The sequence below is a fragment of the Homalodisca vitripennis genome, unplaced genomic scaffold (assembly GCF_021130785.1).
Source record: "Homalodisca vitripennis isolate AUS2020 unplaced genomic scaffold, UT_GWSS_2.1 ScUCBcl_3288;HRSCAF=8735, whole genome shotgun sequence".
In the NCBI taxonomy this organism is placed as follows: Eukaryota; Metazoa; Arthropoda; class Insecta; order Hemiptera; family Cicadellidae; genus Homalodisca; species Homalodisca vitripennis.
In genome coordinates this window covers 168,236-194,282 of record NW_025779565.1, presented here as the reverse complement: position 1 = coordinate 194,282, position 26,047 = coordinate 168,236, and the positions used below count along the sequence as shown (strand labels likewise).

The following is a 26,047-nucleotide window of genomic DNA, read 5'->3' as shown; positions in this document are numbered from 1 at the left end:
TGTTTCTGGCACTATAACCCTGCGAGGGATGTGCCACCCTACATGTCTACTTCATATGTGTAGAGGTATCGTTTAGTTGTTCGCAGCACTTGAAGAATAAATGCTGGCCATAGTGGCTCCTTGCATTAGAGCCTTCCTTTCTTTACAAAGACAACAGTTTTGGCCTTTTTTTGCCAAAACACTTGGGTTGACAGTGACTTTGTAAAGAACTAACATCTAGTCGTTTTTTGGTACAGTAGATATATTAATAGACTGTACTGAAAGAAGGATGAGTAGTCTCTATGTTCTTCCCTTAGACCTTTAGGTGGACATCAAACTTGATGACTTTTACCCGTAGTCTTTTTATGGTACAGTAAATGATTTAATAGACTGTGCAGTAAAAATAGACTAGACTAATACGTGTTAAGTAAAAAGAGTCAAAATAAAAAATATATTAATTCACTTTCAAGTGTAGTAGGCAATTTAATATCATAGTATAACAACGAATAAAATAATACAGTATAGAATTAATTTTTTTCTGATAAACCAATATAATTTCATATCGAAGGCAAATAAAACAGTATTAAAAACAAATAAAGTAAATGTTTTGTCACCTGAAATATTAAGCACTATATTCAAAAAAGAAGATATTAAAACAATATTAATGATCATGAAATTGATCATGTTATTATGTTTTAATATACCAAACTAATGGAGTGTTTTATACACTTAGGGTAAGTAAAACGTCACACCATAAGCCTTGATGCATTTTAAAGTATAAGTACATGTAAATGTATCTAGTACTGAAAGAGGGATGGAGAGTCCCTATCGTCTTCTTCTGACCCTTTGGGGGAACATGTAATAATATATCGAAAGTTAAATTATAATGATGATTTTCTAAAAATCATCAGTATAATTGTTTTATTATGTACACAAATCATTAATAGTTTTTATATTGACACAGCATTTATACAGGGTGTTCTGAAAAAAGGTGCCCATAAGTCAGGGCGTGATTCCTCACATCAAAATAAGAAAAAAAGGTCTAATTAACATAGGTCCGAAAATGCTTAGTTACCAAGTTATACAGGGTGAAAGATTTCGTCTGAATTTCAGTTCCCCTGCTGCAACGAAGCCCTACGGGTATTTGTTGGCTGTTAATTAAGATGTACAATTTAGCGTACTTTATGTATAATGAACTGAAAAATTGAATAAAACCGTTTCCAGACCTGTAGCTACAGTAATTTTTAAGATATGTGACGAAATACGCGAAACTTGGTCCCGAAAAACAAGTTACATTTAGGTTTGAAGCAGATTTACTATGTTAAATGTACAATAAACACAAAATATTTTTTCACGGTACTTGTAGAAAATTTAATTTCGAAGAGAAAGATGTAAAATAAGTCTATAATAGACAAACGCAAACTTTAAAAAATAATCCTTAATTACATACAAAACGCATGAAAAATAGACAAAATCTGTTAAGCTCTCTACAAATGTAATATTGAAATTAAAACAGCTGTTTTATTAAAACAAATTAATGAGTTACTATTATTTTTTATCAAGTAAATATTTTTAACAATCATACATTATCATACATAAAAAAGTTATCTGAATTATCATTCAACAAAAAAGTTACACTTGTCCTAAAAAACTAACCACGTCACAGTAGATGTTCAAAATGTTTCCCCTCATTCAAAATACAAGCATCCAGCCGTCTTCTCATAGACTGCCGAACTCTTTCGAAGATCCCAGGTGTCTCACGTATCCTTTGAATCCCGTTAACAATCCTTATTCGCAACTTCTATGGTATCCACAGGCGAGTCGTAGACAAGCGTCTTTAAATGTCCCCATAAGAAAAAGTCTAGAGGATTGAGGTCAGGTGACCTTGCAGGCCATGCTACTGGGGCTCCTCGGCCAATCCATCTGTTTGGATATGCTTCATCTAAAAATTCTCTTACTTGTAATGTGTAATGAGCTGGAGCTCCATCCTGCATGAACCACATGTTGTTGCGTGTGTATAGTGGCACATCTTCGAGTAACTCATTCAGATTAGTCGTCAAGAAATGTAAATAATTTTCACCATTGAGCGTATCAGGTAAAAAACTAATAGAAATTTTATCACCCAGAATAGCAGCCCATACGTTTTTAGAAAACTGATATTGGTGACGGTTCTCTGAAATAGCACGTGGATTTTCAATTGCCCACATGTGAGTATTGTGGGTGTTAAGAATAGCCATTCTTGAAAATTTTGCTTCATCAGTAAAGATAATGTAATTTAAAAAATGTGGATTTCTGCACCTTTGGATAAGCCATTGGCATAGCTGAACACGAGGAAAGTAATCTCGAGGCAAAAGAGCCTGGACCCTTTGATAGTGATAAGAATGCAACTGCTGCTCGTGTAAAATCTTCCAGATAATTGAATTACTAACACCGAAATCCAAGGCTAGTTCTCTAGTACTTCTTCCAGGATGATTCTCTATTTCGTCCAACACGCCCTCCTCCAATTCAGCTGTACACGTTGTACGTGGCCGTCCTGATCTACCAACTTTTCCAGATTTAAAGGTTCCCGTCTCGCTTAGCCTTCTATGAATGGAAGAAAACATTTTATGAGTCGGTAACTGTCTATGAGGAAAATGTTCCTGATAGAGTCGTCTAGCCTGACGGCTGTTGCAATGTGCAAGACCGTACATTAAATGCATGTCTGCCATTTCACCATTAGTGTACATAATATTCATATTACCTGCCATGATGAATAAGATATTATTAGCTATCAAAAATTAACTTCAACGGCACTCGCACTAACTTGTATTAAAGTACAGATCAACACACGCACTTAATGAGCAATGGAAAAATAGCTGCTTGTAATGTTTATTTAAATTATTATAAACAATGTTACATTGTTAAAACATATGTTTTAAATAGAAATTATTTTGTTTCTCAAATCAAATATTTTAATAAAACAGCTGTTTTAATTTCAATATTACATTTGTAGAGAGCTTAACAGATTTTGTCTATTTTTCATGCGTTTTGTATGTAATTAAGGATTATTTTTTAAAGTTTGCGTTTGTCTATTATAGACTTATTTTACATCTTTCTCTTCGAAATTAAATTTTCTACAAGTACCGTGGAAAAATATTTTGTGTTTATTGTACATTTAACATAGTAAATCTGCTTCAAACCTAAATGTAACTTGTTTTTCGGGACCAAGTTTCGCGTATTTCGTCACATATCTTAAAAATTACTGTAGCTACAGGTCTGGAAACGGTTTTATTCAATTTTTCAGTTCATTTTACATAAAGTACGCTAAATTGTACATCTTAATTAACAGCCAACAAATACCCGTAGGGCTTCGTTGCAGCAGGGGAACTGAAATTCAGACGAAATCTTTCACCCTGTATAACTTGGTAACTAAGCATTTTCGGACCTATGTTAATTAGACCTTTTTTTCTTATTTTGATGTGAGGAATCACGCCCTGACTTATGGGCACCTTTTTTCAGAACACCCTGTATAACATTATATACGTAATAACATTTTGATTAATCAAATTGTAAACGTAAAATTATAACGATGATTTTCAAAAAATCATCAGTATAATTGTTTTATTATGTACACAAATCATTAGTAGTTTTCATATTGAGACAACAATTTGATCACATTATAAACGTTAAAACATTTACATTTATAAAATAGTATGCCATAAATATTAATATAATAAATAAAAATAAATTTTCTGTCTCTCTCCGATTCTTCGGAGTGCAAGCAATATCGATCAATAAATATTTTGTGTGTACTAGGTAAGATGTCAGATAAGATTGTGTTTCAGCAGATGTATAAATATATTAATGATAATAACATTTTGTTCAAGTATCAGTCTGGATATAGATCATCATATAGTACTCAGACTGCACTGATAATAATTACAGATGATATTAGATTGGCTATAGATAATAGGAAAATTACTATATTAATGTTACTAGATTTTACAAGAGCGTTTGATTGTGTACAGCATCAACTTTTGTTATCTTCAAGCTTGGGTCGGGCGCTTGAATCTATGGAGATTGGCAGCCTTCCATTCAGGGCGATTGAATGCCTCTCCATCATAGCATATCGGGCCCTCTCCCAAAGTTATCATTTTAACAGCTAAAAAGAAGTGCGTGGCTTTGCAGATTCGCTTAAAGCACTCTTCTTTATTTGTAACTTCGGCTAGTCCCAATGTATCTCTCAATGAGTCGGAGAAGTAAGGCTTTGGAGCATTGCGAAAATACCTGCGTTTAAACACCAATTCCACTTGGTGGCATCCTGAGTCGCTTGAACACGGAGAGTCATGTCTGAATGATTGAGAGTAGCAGACTGAATTGTCACTGTTATAGCCTTCTTCTTCTTCTCTTCTCCTCCTATGCCTATATATATATATATATATATATATATATATATATATATATATATATATATATATATATATCGCTTGGCATGTGAGAGGTACCGGGATCGATACCCGGCGCCTCCACCATGTAAGGTTGGTTTTGTTTAGAGTAAGGTTGTGAAATATTATAGTGTAATGAGCAAGGGCTCTTGTGAGAGGATTTAAATAATAGGTTCGATTGCCAATACAACACCCTCAAATGAACCAACACATATTTTATTTGTAATAGCATCTCATTATATTGATTAAAATTTTAAATAACAATGGATATCATCAACCGACATATTGAGCACAACTTTTATACCAATTATGTTTAATATTATTCATTACAATTTATGTTGTGTTGCAATAAATATGTGTTCATGAACTAACGTGAGAAACCTTTCTTTTAAAATATCTAAACATTTACATAAATTTACATGATTAATACAAATGAGTGACTTTTCCAAATTGATAACATTTAAATCAAATGTATGGAATAAGAAAATATGAATTTCATTATTAAACTATTCATTTGATTTCTACACATTATAATCTTTTCTTTTCGTTACTTTAGGTACAGGTACCTTGGAATTGTAAATGAGACGTATTAAAACGATTAATGAACCTTGATATATAATACTACGTTCCTAAAATTAAATACAAGATTTTCTTAAATTACATATTGTTTGCACTTGACACTTATTACGCCTAAAAGATTTTTCTCAGCACACAAGCACTGGCACTCCCGCTCCCGAACGTCGCTTTTAGAATCCAGTCCTCGATATGTCCATGTCTCCCGCGTGCTGCCACGGACACGACCTGCTCCTGCCACTGCTCCACTGCAGCTCTGCCACCAGCTTCTTCGTCTTGTCGCAATCTGCCACCGTCCACACCAACAACATCCGCATCGTCGTCTTTGTTGTCGCCTGCGACGTTGTAGACTTCGTTGTGGATGTTGTCCAGCTGGTGACTAGCCGCCTCCAAAAAATCACGAACACTGTACTGCCCGCTATCTAGCCGTGTGGTCAGTGTTTATTGTCCTATCGAACAACAAGTTTCTCGGACGAGGTGGTCTTACAGCGTTGAGGCCTCTATGTAACGTCACTGAAGCCTCATGTTCTAGCGCTCTCAGTGAATTGTGATGTAATCGTCAAATATTAAAATTACAGGACATCTTAACTGAGTAGTTGGCAGCAGGGTTTTGGCGTAGCAGCTGTACGTGACCCAGGGTCCGCGCTTTCTTGTTCATGCTCTGTAAGAACAAGCACAATGCCGTACTACTTTTTCATCTGCATCTGGATATCTCATTTATATTTGAATTTATTTCCCCTTATAATACTAAGGTATTAGTGGAGAATATGTCTCGTTTCAATTTTGTTTTTTCAGTTATGACATTGATGACATACATTTGAATCTACGAATTTTCAAAAGTATTCAGCCTTTCATCTTCGTCAATGTTTTGGAAGCACTTGTGTTTGCACCTATAATAAAACATAAAAATTAATTGAGCTTAGTAATAAAATGCAGGAACTTATGAAAGACATAGCAATGCAATAACTAAGCCTAGACTACTAAAATATGCTGACCTAATATATTATAGACACGTTACGTACATATATTTAAGTAAAAATGTTCTTTGGTTACTTACTTGCAACTATTCCCAGGTGCTCTTTCAGGAACAGATTTGCCAGAACAGCTTGTATAGGCTGATCCTGATATTCTAGCCTTCTTTATAACTTCACTTTTATAATCATCTTTTTTAATCACTCCCTTTTTCCTCTTCTTCTGTTGAGAAGTTTCTGGTTGATTATTTATATTAACTTCCTCCATAAATAAGCAATGTTTAAGTGTATCAGGTAAAAATATATATTATTTACAACACTAATAGCCTGTTATACAATACAACAAACATAACCTAAATGAACACGGCAGTAGAAGAACAGAACAGTGATGTTGAGTAGCCAGCTGATTGATGCGTCACATCTGTTCCATAGAGAAACAACACAAGTCTGCGTCACATCTGTTCCATAGAGAAACAACACAAGTCCTGGACTTATGTTGTTTCTCAAATGAACTATTTTCCAAAGACACTTGAAATAGGCTTTGGATGTGTAGGACTTATGTTGTTTCTCAATGGAAATGTGTCAATAGCCTTATACTGAAGGAATCAACAATAAAATCATTTTTGCCCAAAATGGACTTTTGTTGTTTCTCAAATGACCCGTTCAATTTTATGATGTTATAAACCAATATAATGTTTGTTATTGTTACACTTACAGTTATTATTAAATTATATACAATAAACAGTTGCCATACATATTGATGTATAAATGTTATAAAATTAAAAACTTACATTTGCCGAGTGAAACCAGCATCCGGCTACTCGGCTTTCTGGCCATGCTCTTCTTAAGGCAATTGTCAATGCCTTTTCGAAGTCGCAAGTTATTACTGAGGGATACCAGTCAGGCAGAACCTCCTTCAAGTAGGTAAATACTCTACTGTAGAGAAGTTCCGTCTTCCTGCCCAGCAGCACACTTGCCACTGGAAAAGCCTATTAGAAATCAATTCGCATATTATATCTATAAATTATATGATATATTAAGTTTCGATAAAATCAATTGTATAGTTGTTATTTTTTAGAACAATAATGATTTCAGTATTAAGAATGTAGTGTAACTTGCAGTTGTATGGCTATTGTGCCAAGATCTTTTAAAACACGTATACACATATAAAATAAAATATCCTGTACGAGTCACTTCCTCTGAGATTGTAGATGTACTACTAATTTTTTACTTCTAATTAGTTTTATTGTAATGTCATTGCAAAAATTGTTAACCCACCACGTAAGTATATAAACAATAGACACATACCACCTTGTGACCAATTAAATTTTAACATTTATTATGTATATAATTTTTAAAATGTAATATAATGACGTAATAATAATTGAATACATTACTTTCGCACATTATAGGTTTAAGGAATAAAAATATGTTTTCAAATATACAAATCAATGACAGACAAAATTGGCAATAGGCCATATTCACAAATAAATATAAGTGTTTTATTTTATATTTCAACGCTTGTACCAATCCGTGGGATGTAGTTTGACTTGCCGTTTTATGATTGGAGTACGCGGGCCCATTAATTTTGATGTGCGATTCTGATGAAACATCATTATTATTGCAGGAAATAGACAAAATGAATCGGTGACATGTAAAAGGGTAACATTCCATTTAGTCTATTTTCGGGTATGTCAATTAAATTGAATAAAATTTTTTCTGTTTACTTTAGGAAAACATGTTTAAATAGAAAGATGTAGATATTGAACTCATATTTAACTGTTCATATATTAATATCTGATTTTGAAGATCGTCACCTAGTTATTATGTATTTTATGGTTGGAATGTTATTCTTTTAGACATCAATGAAATAAAAAAAAATTTCAATTTAAAAAAACATTGTTTTACTTACAATAAACTTTATGTTGTGTACTAAAACATCAAGTATATTACATTTAAATCTATTTCAAAAATACTTTTGTTTGACCTATTTTTTAAATGCTTGAAAAGTTTATTTTTTTATATAGTTAAGTTTTCCTATTCATCTTAGTCACTTTCACTGTGGTTTTCCTCCACATTCCCCTCCAAAGGTATGGACTGGTCCCAAGCCAAGATCTGCTGATTGAATGTGAGATGGTCTTCCGGAACATAGCGAACTATTATTTGAACATGCAATACTTTTTTGGCCTTTACTGGTAACATACCTTGGTATGTTTGTGCGGTTGGAAGGTTTATTGATCCTGGTTTTTTTAGCTGGAAGGTGCCTGATGCTATTGAATCAATGAAAGGGCGAGCTATAACGTATCCAGCTGTACTCAAAGTGGTTGTACTTACTGATGGAGAAGTCTTCAAGTTTGTCAATACTTTTTATGGTATTCTTGAAAACTGTAGGCCACCAGTTTTTGAACTCGATAAAGTCATTGTATTGTAAACTTTTCACGACAAACTTCGGAATTTTCACTTTGGCACTTTCAATGATTTCATTGTACTGTATTGGTGTATACACTCTGTCAAACTTACGGATAGCACGTTTAACTGTAGCAAAGTCACGGTCGCAAGGTAGGAAGCTGTGACCACGAACCGGGAAATAGTGATGAATTGCTAAAAGGCGGGCAGTCATAGTTAGTGTCATTAACATTCTTACAAGTGTGTGGTTTCGGTTCTGCCCACCACAAGCATCACTAAACACATAAAGTTACTTTACTTCTGGGGGCACTTTAGTGTTAATGTAATCAAGAATCATACTGCACACTTCATTTGGACCTGTTTTACCGGAACCCTCATGGTATGTGTAAAAGACAGCTTCATTGGTTGTTACGTTGTGCACAGAAAATACATACAACCATAGTTTTCTCAAGTAAAACATTTCTTGTACTGAGAAAGCAGGCAATGGAACATTTTGCATGAAATCAAAAGAAAAAGCTATTGCATCTTCTTTATTTTCACATACTGCTGAAATGCTCTGCATTTTTTTTAGAACTTGTTGGCCCGTCTCTTGTAAACTAGCATTTCTGTTGCCGCTGCCAACTTAGCGTTATCATTCAAGGAAGATCTCATTTTTGTGTTAAAGTTCTCACACTGTGAACACACATCAATTTGAGGTCGTCCAAACCTATAACCGTAATCCTGTTTGTATATGTTTAGAAAATACTCATACTTTACTTCATTTGTCAAATTAGGATATTTTTCAAGAAACATATCATGGAGTTTTTTTTACGGTTAGAGTTGCATCAAGATAGGAAACCGTCTTAGACGAGTAATGTGAAATTTTCTTTGGATACGATTCGATATGATGTTTTACTTTCATTAGAATGTCATCTGATTTTCTAGGTTGATTACCATGAAATCCTCTTTTGTCGTTGGGCAATTCACCCTTATTAAGTAGATTAGTTAAACGTTGAAGTACCTTGTTGCTAATGCTGTGCAAACTCATGAAAGCTTTTCTGCATACTTCAACTTTGGTATTTCCTTTCATTACAAAATAACTAAAGGAAGACAAAATTTGCTTTGAAGAATGATTTTTTGGTCTATGTCGTTGAACATCATGTCGGTTAATTAAACCCATTAAGAAAGTGTCAGTTTCATTTTTTGGTTTCCCACTATACACCAACTTTAGTATGTTGGACTTGTGTTCAACTGAAAAATCATCAGTACACAGTTTGCGACATTTACAATCAGGTCCTGTCTTCTTCTGTTCTATCAGTTTACCTGTAGAAGTGACAAACTCTTGTCCTTCCCTTCTCGCCCTTTTCTCTGCATTACGTATATTTCCACTCCCTCTTCTTTTCAATGAACTATCTTCAGTCCCAGAGTGAGTCAGCCATATCACCAAGTTCACTTATCAAAATTAAAACAAATAATGATAAAAACAACACTAGAACTAACCAACGACTTAGCATTAACCTTACTTTGCTGGTAAACTCACAAGCTCCAATGAGGCAAAATAAAATAGGTGATCTGCAATTCAGCTACTAACAGCTGATACAATTATTTAAACAAAGACCTACAACAAAATGAAATGCAATGCTAATGAATAAGTTATACAATGCAAAACACACCTACATTGGAATGTTATCCTTTTACATGTCAATAATGGAACTGCTTCTCATGTGAGATTTAAAAAGATAACATTCCAGGAATTTTATCCTTTTAAATATCAGTTGAAAAAAGATGATTCCATAGCAACCTTTATTGTGGAGGAATATTATTGTTCTTCTTCTCACTTGATAGACCTTTGTTAGACCAAAACAATGGCTATCTCAGTTTAATTTCAGCAAAAATGGAATGTTATCCTTTTACATTTCACCGATTCAAATATAGAAAATATGGTAACTTACATGGTCGAAATAAACAGCACTTAGAGTTAGGAGCTGGCTGCTTTGAGGCGTGCTGGGCACTACCTTGGATGTGCCGTCCAAGTGTATGTGGATGCCATCGGTCGAGAGCCTTGCGGACAGATTCTCGAAGATGAAGATTACGGCATCATCGCCGTTGTCGTCGACAACTGTTGCCTTGTAGTAATCTTCACCCCGATGATTCTGCCCGTACGTAGGGTTCTGCGCCAGCGTATGTTTTCTATATTTTCTGTTGTTACCTTAAATGTTGGCATGAAATTATGCCCAACTACAATTATTGTCCTAAATAAAGTCCTAAGGAAAATGTGATTACAATTTAGGACATTTTTAAGAAATATATATATAATCCGTTCATGTATATATATATATATATATATATATATATATATATATATATATATATATAAACAAATCATATAACAAACAAATCAAATTAAAAAGTGGTGATAGACTTGAGGAGGACGCGGTGGAGGTTGCGAATAGGTTTAACAGATTCTTCGGATCTGTGGCTTGTGAGCAAGGCCCTTGCCCATCACCCCCACAAGGCATCCCAAGACGTAGGCAGTGTCCAGTAGCCTTCCTGGCACTGGCACCTGTCGTTGAGGAAGAGCTTGAAAAAATAATTCAGCAGCTCCCAGCGAAAAAACAAATGATTTAAATTCAATGGCAACGTGGCTCATAATAAAATGTTCAAAGCATATTGTGAGACCATTAACTCAATTAGTAAATTTCTTTTTTGAACAAGGAGTTTTTCCCTCACTCCTCAAAACCGCTAAAGTAACCCATATTTTCAAGAAGGACGATCCCCAATTCCCACAAAATTACCGGTCTGTCTCAATTTTGCCAGTTATAAGCAAAATATTCAAAAAGCTTTTCTTGACACGAATGCTTCAATTTTTGAATAAACACAACCAGCTATCGGAAGTCCAGTTTGGCTTCAGGAAGGGCAAGTCGACAATAGACGCAGTTGTAAATCTTGTCGACATGGTTGTAGAGGAACTAGAACGTCGGGATCACATATTGAGTGACTTATCGAAAGCATTCGACTGTGTTGACCATGTTACAATGCTTGACAAACTTGAATCTCATGGCATCCGAGGCGTGCCTCTCCAGTGGCTCAGATCATTTCTAAGCCACAGAACTCAAATTGTCCAGATCTCAAATAAATTATCTGAACCAATTCACCTGAGTTATGGTGTCCCACAGGGCTCAATTCTCAGTCCAATTCTCTTCCTGATCTATGTCAATGATGTAGGTTCATCACTTCTGCACGGAAGACTAGTGCAGTATGCTGATGACACGACTCTCTGTTTCACTAGCAAATCAAAATTGACTCTGGAACAGCATAGTTTTGTTGAAATCAACAACTGTGTCCAAAATTTAACAGCCTCAATCTTAAAACAAATTCTGCAAAATCCAATTTTATAAATGTTGCTTTACGACCAGTAGATAGTCATGATGAGCCAGCTGTTATGTTGACTGACACTATGCTGGAAGAAGTATATAATACCTAGATCGAGGGTTGACTTGGAATGATCACATCGACCACGTTTGCTCAAAATTGGCCTCAGGCATTTATGTTTTGAGGTCTCTAGCCAAATACTGCCCGACTCAAGTTCTGATGATGGCGTATTATGGCTTGATTTACCCCCACCTCACTTACGGGCTGGTGTTGTGGGGAGCTTGTGCAAACAATCAATTCCTGAGAGTGTTCAAGCTGCAAAAACAAGCGATCCGCATTATCGCTAAGTTAAAATTTAGAGAGACGTGCAAGGAAGCCTTCAAAAATTTGCAACTGTTGACGCTGCCCAGTCTCTACGTCTTGGAAACAACTCTGTTTTGTACGTCTAAATGTACCATGACGAATGGCCGAGACATACATGCGTATGAGACTAGAGGCAGAGATAACTACCGAACTGGTAGACACAGAACAGTGGTTTATGAACGCTTGCTTCACAGGCAGGTGTTCATTTCATCAACAAATTACCAAATTCAATAAAAAACGCTCCAACGCCCAAGGTGTTAAAAACTCGTTTGAAACACTTTTTAGTGTCACAAGCATTTTATAATGTACACGAGTTTTTAGCATATGATTGGGAGACCACCAATTAAAAAGACTGACTGAATCCGTCGCTGGAAGTGGGAATCATTGGCGAATGAATGGATGTACGTAAATTTGTAAATTGTATGTCTGAATGAGATCTATTGTGGGGTGTATGACAAAATTCTAGCAAGTAAAAAGTTGACTTTTGCCATGCATTATAGAATGTTCCGGCAATAAAAATCTGATTTGATTTGATAGTATAATGTGACACTGCCTACTTGCTGATGGACTACTTCAATTGCACTGTACACTGAAGTGATTAAATCAACACACAAACCTTCTATATCATTGTTTCAGGATCATGGGTCGTCGATTTACAACAAAGAATACATTTCATCCAAGATTGGATAGACAATGGGATCCCTCCATGCTTTTGGATCTCAGGGTTCTACTTTCCTCAAGCTTTCCTGACTGGGTGTCTCCAGAACTACGCCAGGAAATATGTAGTTGCGATTGATTCAATCAACTACGGCTTTGAAGTAATCTTTAACTGTGAAACCATAATTAGTTTTATAGCATTGTCTTCAGTAGGTTTTGATCATTGTATGATTCTCATAGCGCATTGTATGATTCACGAAGATATGCAAAAACTGTAGGAGCTCATTCTACATGTAAAATGTAAACTTTCCCTCTTGGAGCCACATTAACCCTCCGTTGGTCGCGCACTACAGTAGACTCCCGTAAGTTCGGCCACCTCGGGACCGGACCCTAGGCCGAACTTAAAAGCGGCCGAACTAACCGATGCCTATTTAAAAAATGCCCATTTATTGTTTGCAAGGGTAATTTTTCAATAAAAGTTATGAAATAACCGTAAAATTAACCTTTCCAAACATTACCAACACAGAATTAACTACTAAACTAATTTTAAATTTGTACTTACCAATAAAACACGGTAATACTGCATATGTTGGGAATCAATGCGTGTAGGAATCAAACACTTGCACATAGAATACAACACAGAGTAACGCTTTATTTACAAAACCACAGACCTAATGAAATAAAATAAAATAATACAGTACTGCACTGTACATTGGTGGTTTAGCTTCTTAACACTTAAAATAATCTGTCACTTTTTTCTGAATTTTTGTTTCTAATGATTTTTTATGTGCAAACTCACGCCACTTCTTAATAAAAATTACATCGACTGCAGTTGCTTCTTTTTGCTGTTCGATGTAAGTAGCTGCCAGTTGCAAAGCTGCTTTTCCTTCAGCGTGGCTCATTTTATTTTCTTCGTCTTCCTCTTCAATCTCAGCACCATCTGCGTCGTTATTCATCTCGTTGTCCTGGCGAATGACACACTCGACGATTTCGTCATCATTCAGAACCTCGTTGTCTAGCTCCTTTTCCATGTTGATCCACTCCAAAACATCTTCTTCAACAATGGGACCACAGTTCGGTAGTTGCTGAAGGTCGTGCAATAGAGCTGCATTGTCATCAGGTTCGCCATCAAGAATGTTGTTTGGCTCATCTGCTGTTGTGTTGTTTTGATCTACGCTATCTTCTATATTTGGCCAAAGTTTTTTCCAAGACTTTACAAACGTGGATGGTGGTATTTCGTCGTATGCCTTGGCCGACATGTACACAACATCCTTCATGTTAACTGACTTCAACACTTTGGTAAGGTCTAAGCTGTCATCAGTCTCCAGTTTGGAAAGAACTTCCGAAAGTAGCTTACGACGATACTTCCTCTTGAAGCACTCAATGACCCCCTGGTCCATCGGCTGTTGAAGACTGGTTACATTGGGTGGTAGGAACAGCAGTTTAATTTCTTTTTCATCGTCACACTGAAGATGTTCATCATGAGTAGGCGCGTTGTCAAGAAGTAGAAGTGCTTTGGCGGGGAGTTTCGATTTTGCCAAATGTTTTTTCACTTTGGGAACAAATTCGCATACAAACCATTCTCTGAACAAGTACGTGTCCATCCACGCTGATTTCTGTGACCGATAATACACTGGGAGAGCGTCCATGTTTATGTTCTTAAACGCTCTCGGTTTTGCTGCTTTGCCAATGACAAATAGGGGTAACTTGTGAGTCCCCGAAGCATTTGAACACAAGGCGACTGTTATCCTGTCTTTGCTGGTTTTAAACCCTGGAGCAGACGTTTCTTGCGGGGTGGCAAATGTTTTTCTAGGCAGAAGTTTAAAATTTAACCCAGTTTCGTCAATGTTGTATATTTGCTCTGGGCAAAAGTTTTCATCATCGATAATTTTTAAAAATCTTGCAGAAAAGTCGGTGGCCGCTGTTGGGTTTGCTGATAACTTCTCACCACAAACTCCAATAAAATGTACGCCGTGTCTCTTTTTCCAACGAGAGAGCCATCCATCACTAGCCACGAACGCCTCTTCTGGTTGAAGCTTTGAGTGTAAGATCATGGCCTTTTCTTTTAATATTGGTCCACTTAATGGCGTTCCTCGTCTTCGTTCTTGAACGAACCACAACCATAGAGCATCTTCCACCAATTCGTGTTTGGCCTTCCTTAGTGTGCAACGCTTTTCTAGAACTTTTTCGGTATCAATTTGTGTACAAAAGCCTTCAATACTTTTTCTGTTGCGTCGCCAGTCGTTGACTGTACTTTTGCCCACGTTTAAATCCTTGCAAATACTTTGCACGGATTCTCCTTTGTCTAATCTCTCCAGAGCTTGTAGTCTCTGTTCCATTGACTTGTACTTACGTTTACGCATTTCACTCATTTTAAAAACAGATTAAAACACGATGCAAAACAGTTTTTGTTCAAACACACACGCACACACACAAAAACTATGAAAACAACAGTACTGTACATACACAAAAGAAATCACAGAAACCCACGAGTAAATAAACAACAGTACAAAACGCAAACTAAAAGAAAATAACTGACTTTGTAGGTCTACTGTAAAAATGACGAGCACCACCCAGTATGAATGTTCGAGACGAACTGATGAGCTGTTTGACAGAGCAGTAAACTAACCAAAGAATACAACGGCACTGTTAGTAGAGACGTGCTGCCCGCTTTCTGGCTGGCGCCAAGTGCGTGTGACTCATGCTCAGCCGACCGGCCGGACTAAGCGGCGGCCGAACTAACCGAGGCCGAACTTACGGGAGTCTACTGTACTCCGTAACGCGGTTGGTCGCGGGTGAGCGCTGCGCTCACCAGCTGTATTTTCAGTTTAAATTTGGTAATATTTCGTTTTAATTATTTTTTGTTGTTTTTTCTTTTCTTTTGTACTTTATTTCGTATAACAGGTACATGTATTTTAATAATATGATACAATTTATTGCATCTAAACTACAATATTTGATTACAGTAAAGCCTAGTAGTAACACCAATATTAATTACCCTTTTGTGTATTCATGTTTTCATAAAAACAAGTGGTAAACAAGTCGTTGTTATAGTACCAGTTGTATATTCAATATACAATAATGCATAGATATGTATGATCTAAAAAGCTGTGGCAAGAAAAAAAATCGACGTGGTTGTTGCCAAATGTCAGTCTATTTAAATTGACAGCTAATGTTATTGACGTTCTGAGGGGTAGGCTTCTTAGTGTTCTGGAAAATTACAATTTGTTTGTAAAATAATTGAAACAGAGAGTAAAGGTCAATCACAGTTCGAGCTAAATCCGGCCAGGTATGTTACTTGGATCACATAAGCAAAGTATACAGAAACTAGTTGAAAATGATCAGACGAGACAATCATCCATGCAGACAAGGCGCCAAGTTGTATATTGTACTCTATTAACTTTCTTAGTAGTATCATATAGTGTTGAATGGCAAGTTATTATATCTTTCGTTGTAAAAAGTGGGCAATCTAACTGTTGATAGTTCTTACTCTCCTCTGTATCATCTTAGTTAATTAAAGGTAAGGTTTATTTCTTCAATAACCTCACAATACTATAAAGAAAGGGTGCCTTTCTATCTCCAATACCTAAAGTTTATACATAAAGTCTTAAGGAGTGAATATTTATATAAGCTGGATGATGCATCCATTATTTGCTATAATTGTTTTGTAAATATAACAACCTTTGAGTACCAAAACAATCCTAACCTACATAGTAGTCTACCTTTTGTAGGAGATGAAAATCCACACAAAAATCAAGACAATACTTGAATCACCACAATGTGATTAATCAGTCATAATATTCTTATTTGGTATTATGTAAATCTTTGGGGAAACATTATAAGTATTCAATGGTATGAAATGACAAGGGTGAAATTTCACACAATGACACGATGAGATGACTAAACCTTTGATTATATCAATCATAATTTTAATATATTCTACTCCTTCTGAAGAAAACTATAGATGATGGTCAACACATCATGAACCCTTTGACATGGTACATATTGTACCTGATAACTCCTACGGCGGCATTTTTTGTATAAATCTGGTACGATAACTGGTTCTAGTTTAGCCTACATTATCTATAACTAAGAATAAGACTATCTCAAATCACTTTTATCAATTTCTCAAGTAGGCTAGTGTGTTTTTATTTGTAGGAAGAATTTTTTAGGTGGTCATGATACATAATTGCACAATAAGTGATGATATATTTTAAATTCTAGGTTATATCTCAATAATTTGATCAATCTACAGGACCGAGGGGAATCAGGGTTTCTGCATGGGGTAGATATTTATTTTTTATTTGGGCCTATTTGTTAATTTATATTTTGTTTCTTGTGTAGTCCAGTTAGCCCCCGGGTATACCACTTATCTAACATCAGATAACATGATCTGAGCTCGAATGTAGGCTACTATTTCAAGGACATTTTCTTTTTTTGCCATAAGTGCGGGTGGTGTCGAAGGTGTCACCAGCCCGCATTAAAGGCTATTTAAAATTTTTTTTTTTAAGTTGAAATGTTGACGAATAGTGTGAAGTAGCTAAATTAACCCATTTACCCAATAGGTTAACTTAGATATTTAGAACAAATGCAATGTCTTAGTTAATTTTGTCATATACTCATGATGTTTTAAGCGGCTTCAGTATAATAAGTGGCCACCAACACAATCGGATTGTTTTTCGATCTTAAATATTGATATTATCGAATACAACATTTGACCTATTAATAGATATTCATAAGTAATCATTGCCAGCTTTCTTTCTTTAGACTAGTGACATCATTACCAAATGTTGCTAGTGATGTCAATACCAGCTGTTGTTATTTTTACTTGGCAGGAGAAGGTCAGTGATGACAGGCACAATGGCGATGAATATGCAGATATTGGCTCAAAATACATTTATGAACACTGATAAATGTTTTTAATGGTTACAAGATGATAACGTTGCTCCTTTAAATCCGAATTATCCAGTTTGTATTGACGAGATGAAAACTTGAATTAAAGTTGAAAATAGAAGAAAAGTAAGAACAAGCATGACGCATCTAAAAACAATCTTTAGAAGACTTTTTGTTAATATTCTAAATTTGGGGTTATGAATATAATGAAAAATTGTGTAGCTACTATTTTAGTTTAAATCAAATAAACTATGACTATTAATTAATGTACTTTTGATGGCGTCAGTACCTGAAAATACCATTTTAGATTTGCTACAGTAATCATAAGTACTATGTTGCTTAAACATTGTTTAAATATATTTATTTTATACAATCAGAAACAAATACATTTATTTTACATATTAAAGTATAGCTTCGCCATAATATGTTTTTAAAAAGCATATAAAACTTAATTCAGTTTGCTTAGAATTAATTCTAAGTAAATTTGTGTTTGAAATAAATTTAAAATTAAAATCATGTATTTCGTTACTGACTAATTCTTTGTTTCACAAGCAGCCACGTTTATCCTTGAAAATTCGTCAGATAATTAAATGTTATTGTTTTGTTGTAATTATGTGAATGATATATTATATTTTAATTTGTAAGTTATATTAATATTTTATACGTTAACTTCTAAGATTGAAAACAAGCAAAACCATATTGTTCTATGAAATATCTATACATTATTTTGTCCGACATTTTGTTTTTAGTCTTTTGACAGTTTGCTTTCAGTCTTTTGGGTAGTCATAAATATCGATGATTCGAATCATTGATAATCATAATTCAATTGTGTTGGTGACCGCTTATTTTACTGCAGCCTAGTTTTTTCATATACTCATGATTTTTACACAAAAATACGTATAAAGAATTGCATAATGCATTCCTAGTAATTATTTTACTGTCAAATTATTTTACATGCATACTAACATATTTGGAGGGGTTGGGACCATAGTGGTTTAAGTAAAAAATTGAAGCTTTTCACGATGAAGAAGTTTGCGTTTACTGCAGTGTAAAATTCTGTGGGTATATTTTTTAAATTTTGTAGTATGAAACTCATACAATTATTACTAAATTTATTTTTTGTATTCATCACTTGTTATTTACTTTGGCTATGTTTAAAAATACAGATATATATTTAAAATATGACTTACGCCACTATGGCTTTTAATATTTTTGTAGTTTAGTTGTTTGACAAAAACAAATCTGATGTAAATATAGTATATTTTATTTACATTGTTAGACAAATAGTTAAATACAAATACAAATTGGTATGGATAACTGTCTGAAGTCATTTTAATGGTTTTTTTAGTTGTGTAATACAGTACACTATCAACATGGTTTCAGAATCTTTATACACTATCCGCTTCATCTTGATGGTCGTCTTCCTCATTATTAGGATTAGGCAATGGTCCAATGTCTTCCACCTCTTGTGAGGACTTGATGTTTCTAAAAAAGAGGTGATGGATAGGTGGGATGTACCTCAACAGGTACAGCATGTCCCTTTTCTTCTAATGATTTGTTATTCGAGGACCATTGTACAACTTGTTTTGCACAATACTTTTCAAGTGAGCTGGGCGTCCAGCTTTTTGACTCTTCAAATTTAATTCATAAAAGGGCTCATCTTCCATTAGAGAATATTTGTAAAATATTGTCATTGGTTGGATTTTCCTATACTGTAACCACTACATCTTCATCCAATTTACATTGTCACCCTCAATATTTTTTTTTCGTCTTGCAATATTTTTGACAAGAGCCTTACTGCTTTTAAAGTCATTCTCTTGCATTTTAACAAGCATAAACTTGTTTTTTTTTTTCTTGCTGTCTGTATTGCCAAAGTCAGCATCATTCGGCAGGTAAGAATGGCCTGACACCATGAACATTTGATCTATTATGTCAACTTGGGTCTCCTCTGTAATTTTCAACAATGTTAAGGCAACTGTTATATTCTTATTTTATCCTGTGCAGTTGTCACTGTACAGCGTAACATGTTTTCTTTGGTTAAGTCTAATGTGCTTATCAAGGCAAGAAGCTATCTCTTGGGAACCTCGGGAAGCGATTGTCTCATCCCACACATACATGTATGCTTGGTTAGAGGCTACTTCATTTATTCCCAAGTTGAAACAATACATATTTCTTCTATAGTATGCCTCAGATAAAGTAAGTATGGGAAACGGGAGGGCTTTTTGTAAATCAAATGTAGCTGTTAAGATCTCAACATTGTTTTTTGATTTTTCTCTATCATCTCTGAGACTTTGACGTGCAATTTCTGCATCTTGTAAGTGTTTAGAGTGTTCATTTTGTAATCTAATTTTCTCATCTTCGACTGTTTCTATTGAGATCCTCTGTTTAAACCCATCACAAATTCTGCAAGTATCTTTTCTTGTGGCATGAAAGTGCAAATTAAACTCCGTATTAAATACTAATCTGTAATAATGCTCTTTTTCAGGCTTAGTTTGGTTTGTTGTACACCATTTCACGTAAGCTGCATACATCTTACTAACATTGAGTTCTGGATTTAGATAATATCTGTTAGGGTTGTCTCGTCTTCTATAATGACTTTGAAATTTTGGGAAAGTATTCATGTGAATCATGATTAACTGTTTTTGGGCATTGGAAATTTTTGTACTAGGTTCATGTTTGTCTCTCAAATCTCCACCTGGAGAGAGACCTAATTTCACTTTTTTGAGTGCTCTAGCAAGTCTTCCCTCACTAATTTGAAAAGTACCTAAAAAGAACTTCTTACACACTTTAACAGTGAGATCTTTTTTCTGCAAATGATACAAATTGGTAGTTCCTTTTCCTTCTCTTGAACCGCCCCTAGGACGTCTACTCTTGACAGCAACTTGATGAACTATACAGCCACAAATGTATGCATTTTGCTTCCCAAAGTCTGCAATTTCATAGAAAATATCAAATATATTCTTTCGCTCTTCTTCTGTCATCAACTTTGTGCACTCTTTTTTACATTTGCAATCAGTATGTCTAAACATCTTACCTTGAACAATTTTCCCTTTTACATTAATGTAACACTTCCCTGAGTTACGGTTTCCTTTGGCAAGAGCTCTGTGTGATTCGTTCCGTTTCCTTTTTCTTTTTTTTGGACGCTGATGTGGTCCGTATTCTAGTACTGGTTCCTCTTCACCAATATTTTCAATCTCCTCTTCCCCATTCGAACTGCTCCCTGCAACAAGGTAATTCTTAGCACCCATACAATAAAATTATGTATGTGTTGTATTCCTGAAAACATTGTATGTAGATTGAAAAATAGATAGGCTAATCGTATGATGATTAAGTAGGCCTACATTAAGTTTTGAGTTAATTTGAGTTTGATTGCTGCTTTGAAATGCAAATATTGAAAACGTTCAGGTGGACATCAGTAGTAGATGCAAGTGCTAGGCTAATGCATAAACAAAAATGAACCTGGTTATAGGCTAAAGCCTTCAAATACTGACTACCTTATTAGAGGTTTTTGTGAAACACTCTTGTGTTGATAAATCTCCTGGAGCTAAGTAGCATGTTAACTAGTTAGATATAGTTGACTAGTAAATATGTGAAATAAGCTTAACCCTTTTTAAAGTAATAGTATTTATATTATATCTAACATAACTTTAAAGTTTGCAATTGAGTAAACATTGTGTATTAAAGTGTTGTTGTGTACTTACCTGCATTGTTAATTTCCTCTTCTGGTGGAATATAATCAGAATCTGAATCACTGTTGTCACTATTCAGTATGTACTCAATGTCTTCTTCAGATATTACAGCCATCATCAAAAGTAAGACAACACAACCATTACATTAGACAACAAGAAATGTATCACCTGTTTAGATGCATAGTGGCACAAGTCAAACTTACACCACCCCCAAAGGGGTGCCCATCCCCCCCAAAGGCTATGGCGCATTCCCCCCCAAAAGATTTACCATTCATGGGGGTGTATAAATTATACAGTATAATTATTGTCAAATTTTTTTAATAAAATGTATAAACAACACATATGCCATACAAAATAATAAATCAATGTACAGTACTATAATTAAAAGTCAAAATGGCTAGAAGTGTTTCAAAAAAGTAACTAACTTGATGAACTTAACCCTTGATTACCCTTGATGGCCTTTGTAAAGCAGCAGTTTTTTCCTGTTCTCACTTGAAATGCCAAATTTGTCTATGATCTCACTGTTTGGAATTGATTGTAAAATATCCTTTTCGGATGCCAAAACCAACATATCAGACAACCAGGTATCACCCATACTGCTTCTCAATCTATTTTTAACGATTTTAAGTTTGCTCATTGCTCTTTCAGCTGAGCAACTTGTTGCTTGCAGGGCGAGAATTATCTGATACAATGATGTCAAATATGGAAACCCAGATATGTTCAATAAACAGCGATAGGGTCTTATAAAGCCCTTCTTGATCCATTGATCAAGATATCGTTGCTTTGCAATTGTACTTGTACAATCCAATGTTTCATCAGAAGAATCTTGGGTTTCAACTTCAACTTCTTCATTGGTTAGTCTTGCATTTTTGTATTTATCATCTTTTGAAGAAAGGACATCTGACAGGTCAATATTTTGATAGCTGCCTTTGTATAACTGGCTGAAAACATCAAACTCCTCACAAAGTTTCTCGGTATCCAATCCATAGTAACCACACAGGTCACTGACAATGTCTGGGTTTAGGGTGTCGTCCCCAGTGTTTAGAAGCTTTTCGTGAGAAAAATGAGTCATTTGCTGCACAAAATTTAATGACCTTTCAGGAAAACGATCATGTAGTTGTGTGATCACGGAATCAAGCACTTTAAAGAAGACTTCTGTCCTCAGTTTTGCCATAGGATCTAATATTATTTCATCAATGGCAAGTTCGTCCATGAATCTTTTTCTCTTTCGGATTCGTTTGTTTGAAGTTTTCTGGAGATTGTGTTCTTGAGCAAAATGACTAATACTGCCCACCATTTTGTCCCATCCCTCGTCGGTTCTCATAGATTGGAGTTTAAAAATAGTTTCAGACACCACTGTCGGAATCATTCCATAGTCAATAATTTTAGACTGTAAACAAACAGTCACTGGTGACAGAATTTTGAATAGTTCGGCAGCAATGATCATAACTGCAGCAGATTCATAATCAGATAGTGCTTTCAGAAGTCCTTTTGCTGATGTTCTTGAGTCCGTTTCAGATTGAGTGTTATCAGATATGTCTTCCAGGGTTTCTCTTAGGACATCATAGCAAGTTATAACGGTTTTTACGGCATCAATTTTGCTTGACCACCTTGTCGTATTGACTCTTTTCAAACGCTTTTTTCTAGCCTGACATGGACCTTTTTCTAACTTCTCTACGAAAATATGATGTCTTTTATGTCCAGACATGAAATTGTACAGTTCTTGCAGAGTTGAGAACATGTCCCTTATTTGTGGGCACAATTCCATTGATTTTTCGACAACTAAGGCAAATCTATGCGAACAACACCAAATGTAGAATGCTTTAGGGCATTCCTTGAGGACAAATGATTTGACCCCACTAAATGGACCACGCATGTTTCCCGCACCATCCATGCTCTGCCCAATCATACCATTCTTATCAAATCCAATTTCCTGGAGAGTTTTTAATAGCTCAATTGATAAGTTTTTGCCAGTTGTGTCTCCACTAGTAAAAACGTTAACAAGCCGCTCTTCTGGCTTCACATTCTCTTTGATTTCTCCGAATGTATCTCTGTGATCGACATATCGAATTAGCACTGTTGTGCATTCCTTCTTGCTAACATCTTGTGTGGAGTCAAGAATTATAGAATACGTATTAGTTTCATTAACATGATCCACAATTCTTGAAACAACAATTCTATTCATGAGATTTATTAAATCATAAATGTTTCTGTAACTCAGAAAATTAGAACCAAGTTTAGTTTTATTTTCTTTTGACTTATCAAGCTTCTCCAAATAAACTCTTGCGTCTGGGTTATACTTAGCAAGCATTCGAAATAAATTTACTAGTTTTCCGTTTAGAGACTCTTTATTTCGAAAAGCCAACATCTCCTCGGTCAGATACCGACAGCAGTCTATAACGACCAATAGAACCTCACGGTGATGACTGACTAATTTATCATTTAGCTCAGTCAAATCAGTATCAACTCTTTTTTTGGATACCCATTGCAATCTACCAATTTGAGAAGAAATATGGAGTTTTGATTTTTCATGAAGTTCAATATCTCGATCTCCTCTATGATCCGTCCAACCCCTATAACCTGTGGTACCCCAAATTGTTCTTTCTGATGGCAAAGCAAATATCAAACAATGCAAACAAAATACAGCATCAGAATGTCTACTGTAAACAAGCCACTTCCTATCTTTGGTTGTTCCATTAGGTAAAAGACTTTTTTTAACTTTTGGGTTGAATTTTCTACCGGATGAGGAAGGAAAATCTATTATACTTAGGTCTTGTGATTCCAGCTTTAGTGCTTCGTTAATTAGTTCAGCAGAGAGTCTTTTGTTTGCATAAAATGCTGGATCTATAGGATCGATTGTAGAGAATTGAAGTTCGGTCAAAGTAATAGGTTCAGGTATCTTCTCTGTGGGTATGTTGTCCTCTATATTTTCTAAAACTTCGTCTTCTTCTTCTGGTGTTGACATTGGCAGGCTAGTTTCCATGGAGGACGTTGGAAGTTCAATTTCTTTATCATGAACAAGTACTAGAGGCGTATATTTAGATCCATCTCCTCTTTGGTGACACTGCAGCTCAAGTTCTTCGTCTTTGCGGTCTTGGACAGCTGATGTTCCAGAATGTGGATTGTCTTCTAGCCCAGGCATCACCAATCTAAATATAGACAAATGCCTTCACTGTAAACTTTTATATCAATAATCTGCTAGTCAAAATTTAGTAAAATCTATAAACCCTTTTTCAAGTACAGATTAATTAGAACTGTTTTTGAGTTTATTATCAATAATATGCCACATTCTGCTACACTGAACAGGAGATAAACGAACACACATAAAGCCATATATTTTTAGAGAAACCTCATTTGTCTCAGGGCACCTCAAAATGGTAATATCATACTAAAGTGGTAAAATATATTATGACAAAATGTTTTTTTAAAGATAGCAACTCCTTTCTAAATACAAAGAGTGTTAATAGGTTTGAAGGGACAAAGCAAAAGCTGTAAGCTGTAACAATAACAAGTAAAACGATCTTGATATTTTAATTACAAAAACTCTATGGACCAACAGGCTTATACATTATTAAACTAAATTGTATTTGAATTTTTATTTCATTAGATGCTTTTGCTTGTAACGTATTGGACCAATACTACTTTAATATTTGGCTGATAGTATGTTTGTAAATGTAAAATGCTAATATTTACATATATTTAGCTTTTCACCATTTTAGGCAGGCTTCATCTCTTCAATACAGTATAATATTTACTTGCATTTTGAAGTTTTTTTATCATTTGTTAGTCTTATTTTATAAGCTTTGTCCTTTTCTATGGCCTTCAATGCCTTAATTAATTGTTACTTAGAAAGGTTTTAATGTTTTGAAAGCTTTAGGAGTGAGTCATTAATAGAGCATAGCCTATATGTGTTTACTCCCTGCTTATAAAATTGAACAAACTAAAATATGGACATTTTGTTACTGTAATATTGCGGTACCTTTCAATAGCCGATGATTGCGCAGAAGTTGATGGTTGAGATTCGTCGTCCATAGTTAAAGTAGAACGTTCTCCACGTCCCATGTAGGGTATCCAAGGTCCATCACCTTCTTTCTCCTCTGTTATTTTATATTTTATATCAATATTGTTTTTGAACTTATAGAGGTGTTTCTTTTTACAGTGTTCTAGCCACTTGTCATGGCGGTGCACCGTATAGCACATTAGTTCCAAACACTTATATTTGAATGCCTTTTTTAACACATTCACTGCTGCCAGAAAATACGTAAAATACAAGCCCATGCTGAAAATATTTTTTTTAGGTTTTACTTACCATTATTATGTGGAGACTTCATATGCACCATCAATGATGTGTATATGTCCATATATACATATATACAGCAACAATATAGTAGCGGCACCGGAAGGTGCCGGCCGCACTCGGCAGGTCAGATGCCATTGGACACCCGACGGTGTCAGTCGCGTCCGTCACTTTCCACGCACAACACTTTTCACTGTTCAAATTGTTTACAGTATTCATTCATTTGTAACCGTCATACACACAATTATATACAATATTTACAATATTTCCACTTTTTCCTGCCTCATTTTCTTTCCTACTCATGATACTTGTCGAAGCATCTCAGTGCACATAGGCCAGGTTCGCCAGGGCACTGGGCACAAAAGAAAAGGGTCATGGTTCTTTTCTTTGTCTTTGAGCATTCTCTGCATCGTTTTCTCTTCATCCTTTCTCCTATGTTGTCAG

General features: G+C 35.1%; 2 protein-coding genes across 4 annotated transcripts in view; one reads left to right on the top strand and one right to left on the bottom strand.

Annotated features, from left to right (window-relative positions):
• Positions 1 to 5,535: 5,535 nt before the first annotated feature.
• Positions 5,536 to 15,087, bottom strand: LOC124372538 (jerky protein homolog-like). Its single transcript, XM_046830935.1, has 4 exons — positions 13,546 to 15,087; positions 10,285 to 10,503; positions 6,739 to 6,936; positions 5,536 to 5,637 (listed from the first exon to the last, which is right to left on the bottom strand). Exons 1-4 carry the CDS (start codon positions 15,085 to 15,087, stop codon positions 5,536 to 5,538), a joined length of 2,061 nt encoding a protein of 686 aa, XP_046686891.1.
• Positions 15,088 to 15,861: 774 nt separating this feature from the next.
• LOC124372543 (RNA-binding protein 41-like) overlaps positions 15,862 to 26,047 on the top strand; it is an 85,797-nt gene continuing 75,611 nt past the window's right edge. Inside the window, exon 1 of one of the 3 annotated variants that reach the window (XM_046830941.1) lies at positions 15,862 to 16,013. The gene's annotated coding sequence lies outside the window, so the exon portion shown is untranslated. Of the gene's footprint in view, positions 16,245 to 26,047 lie in introns of all 3 variants that reach the window. The other 2 variants (XM_046830942.1, XM_046830940.1) reach the window with 2 other exon arrangements.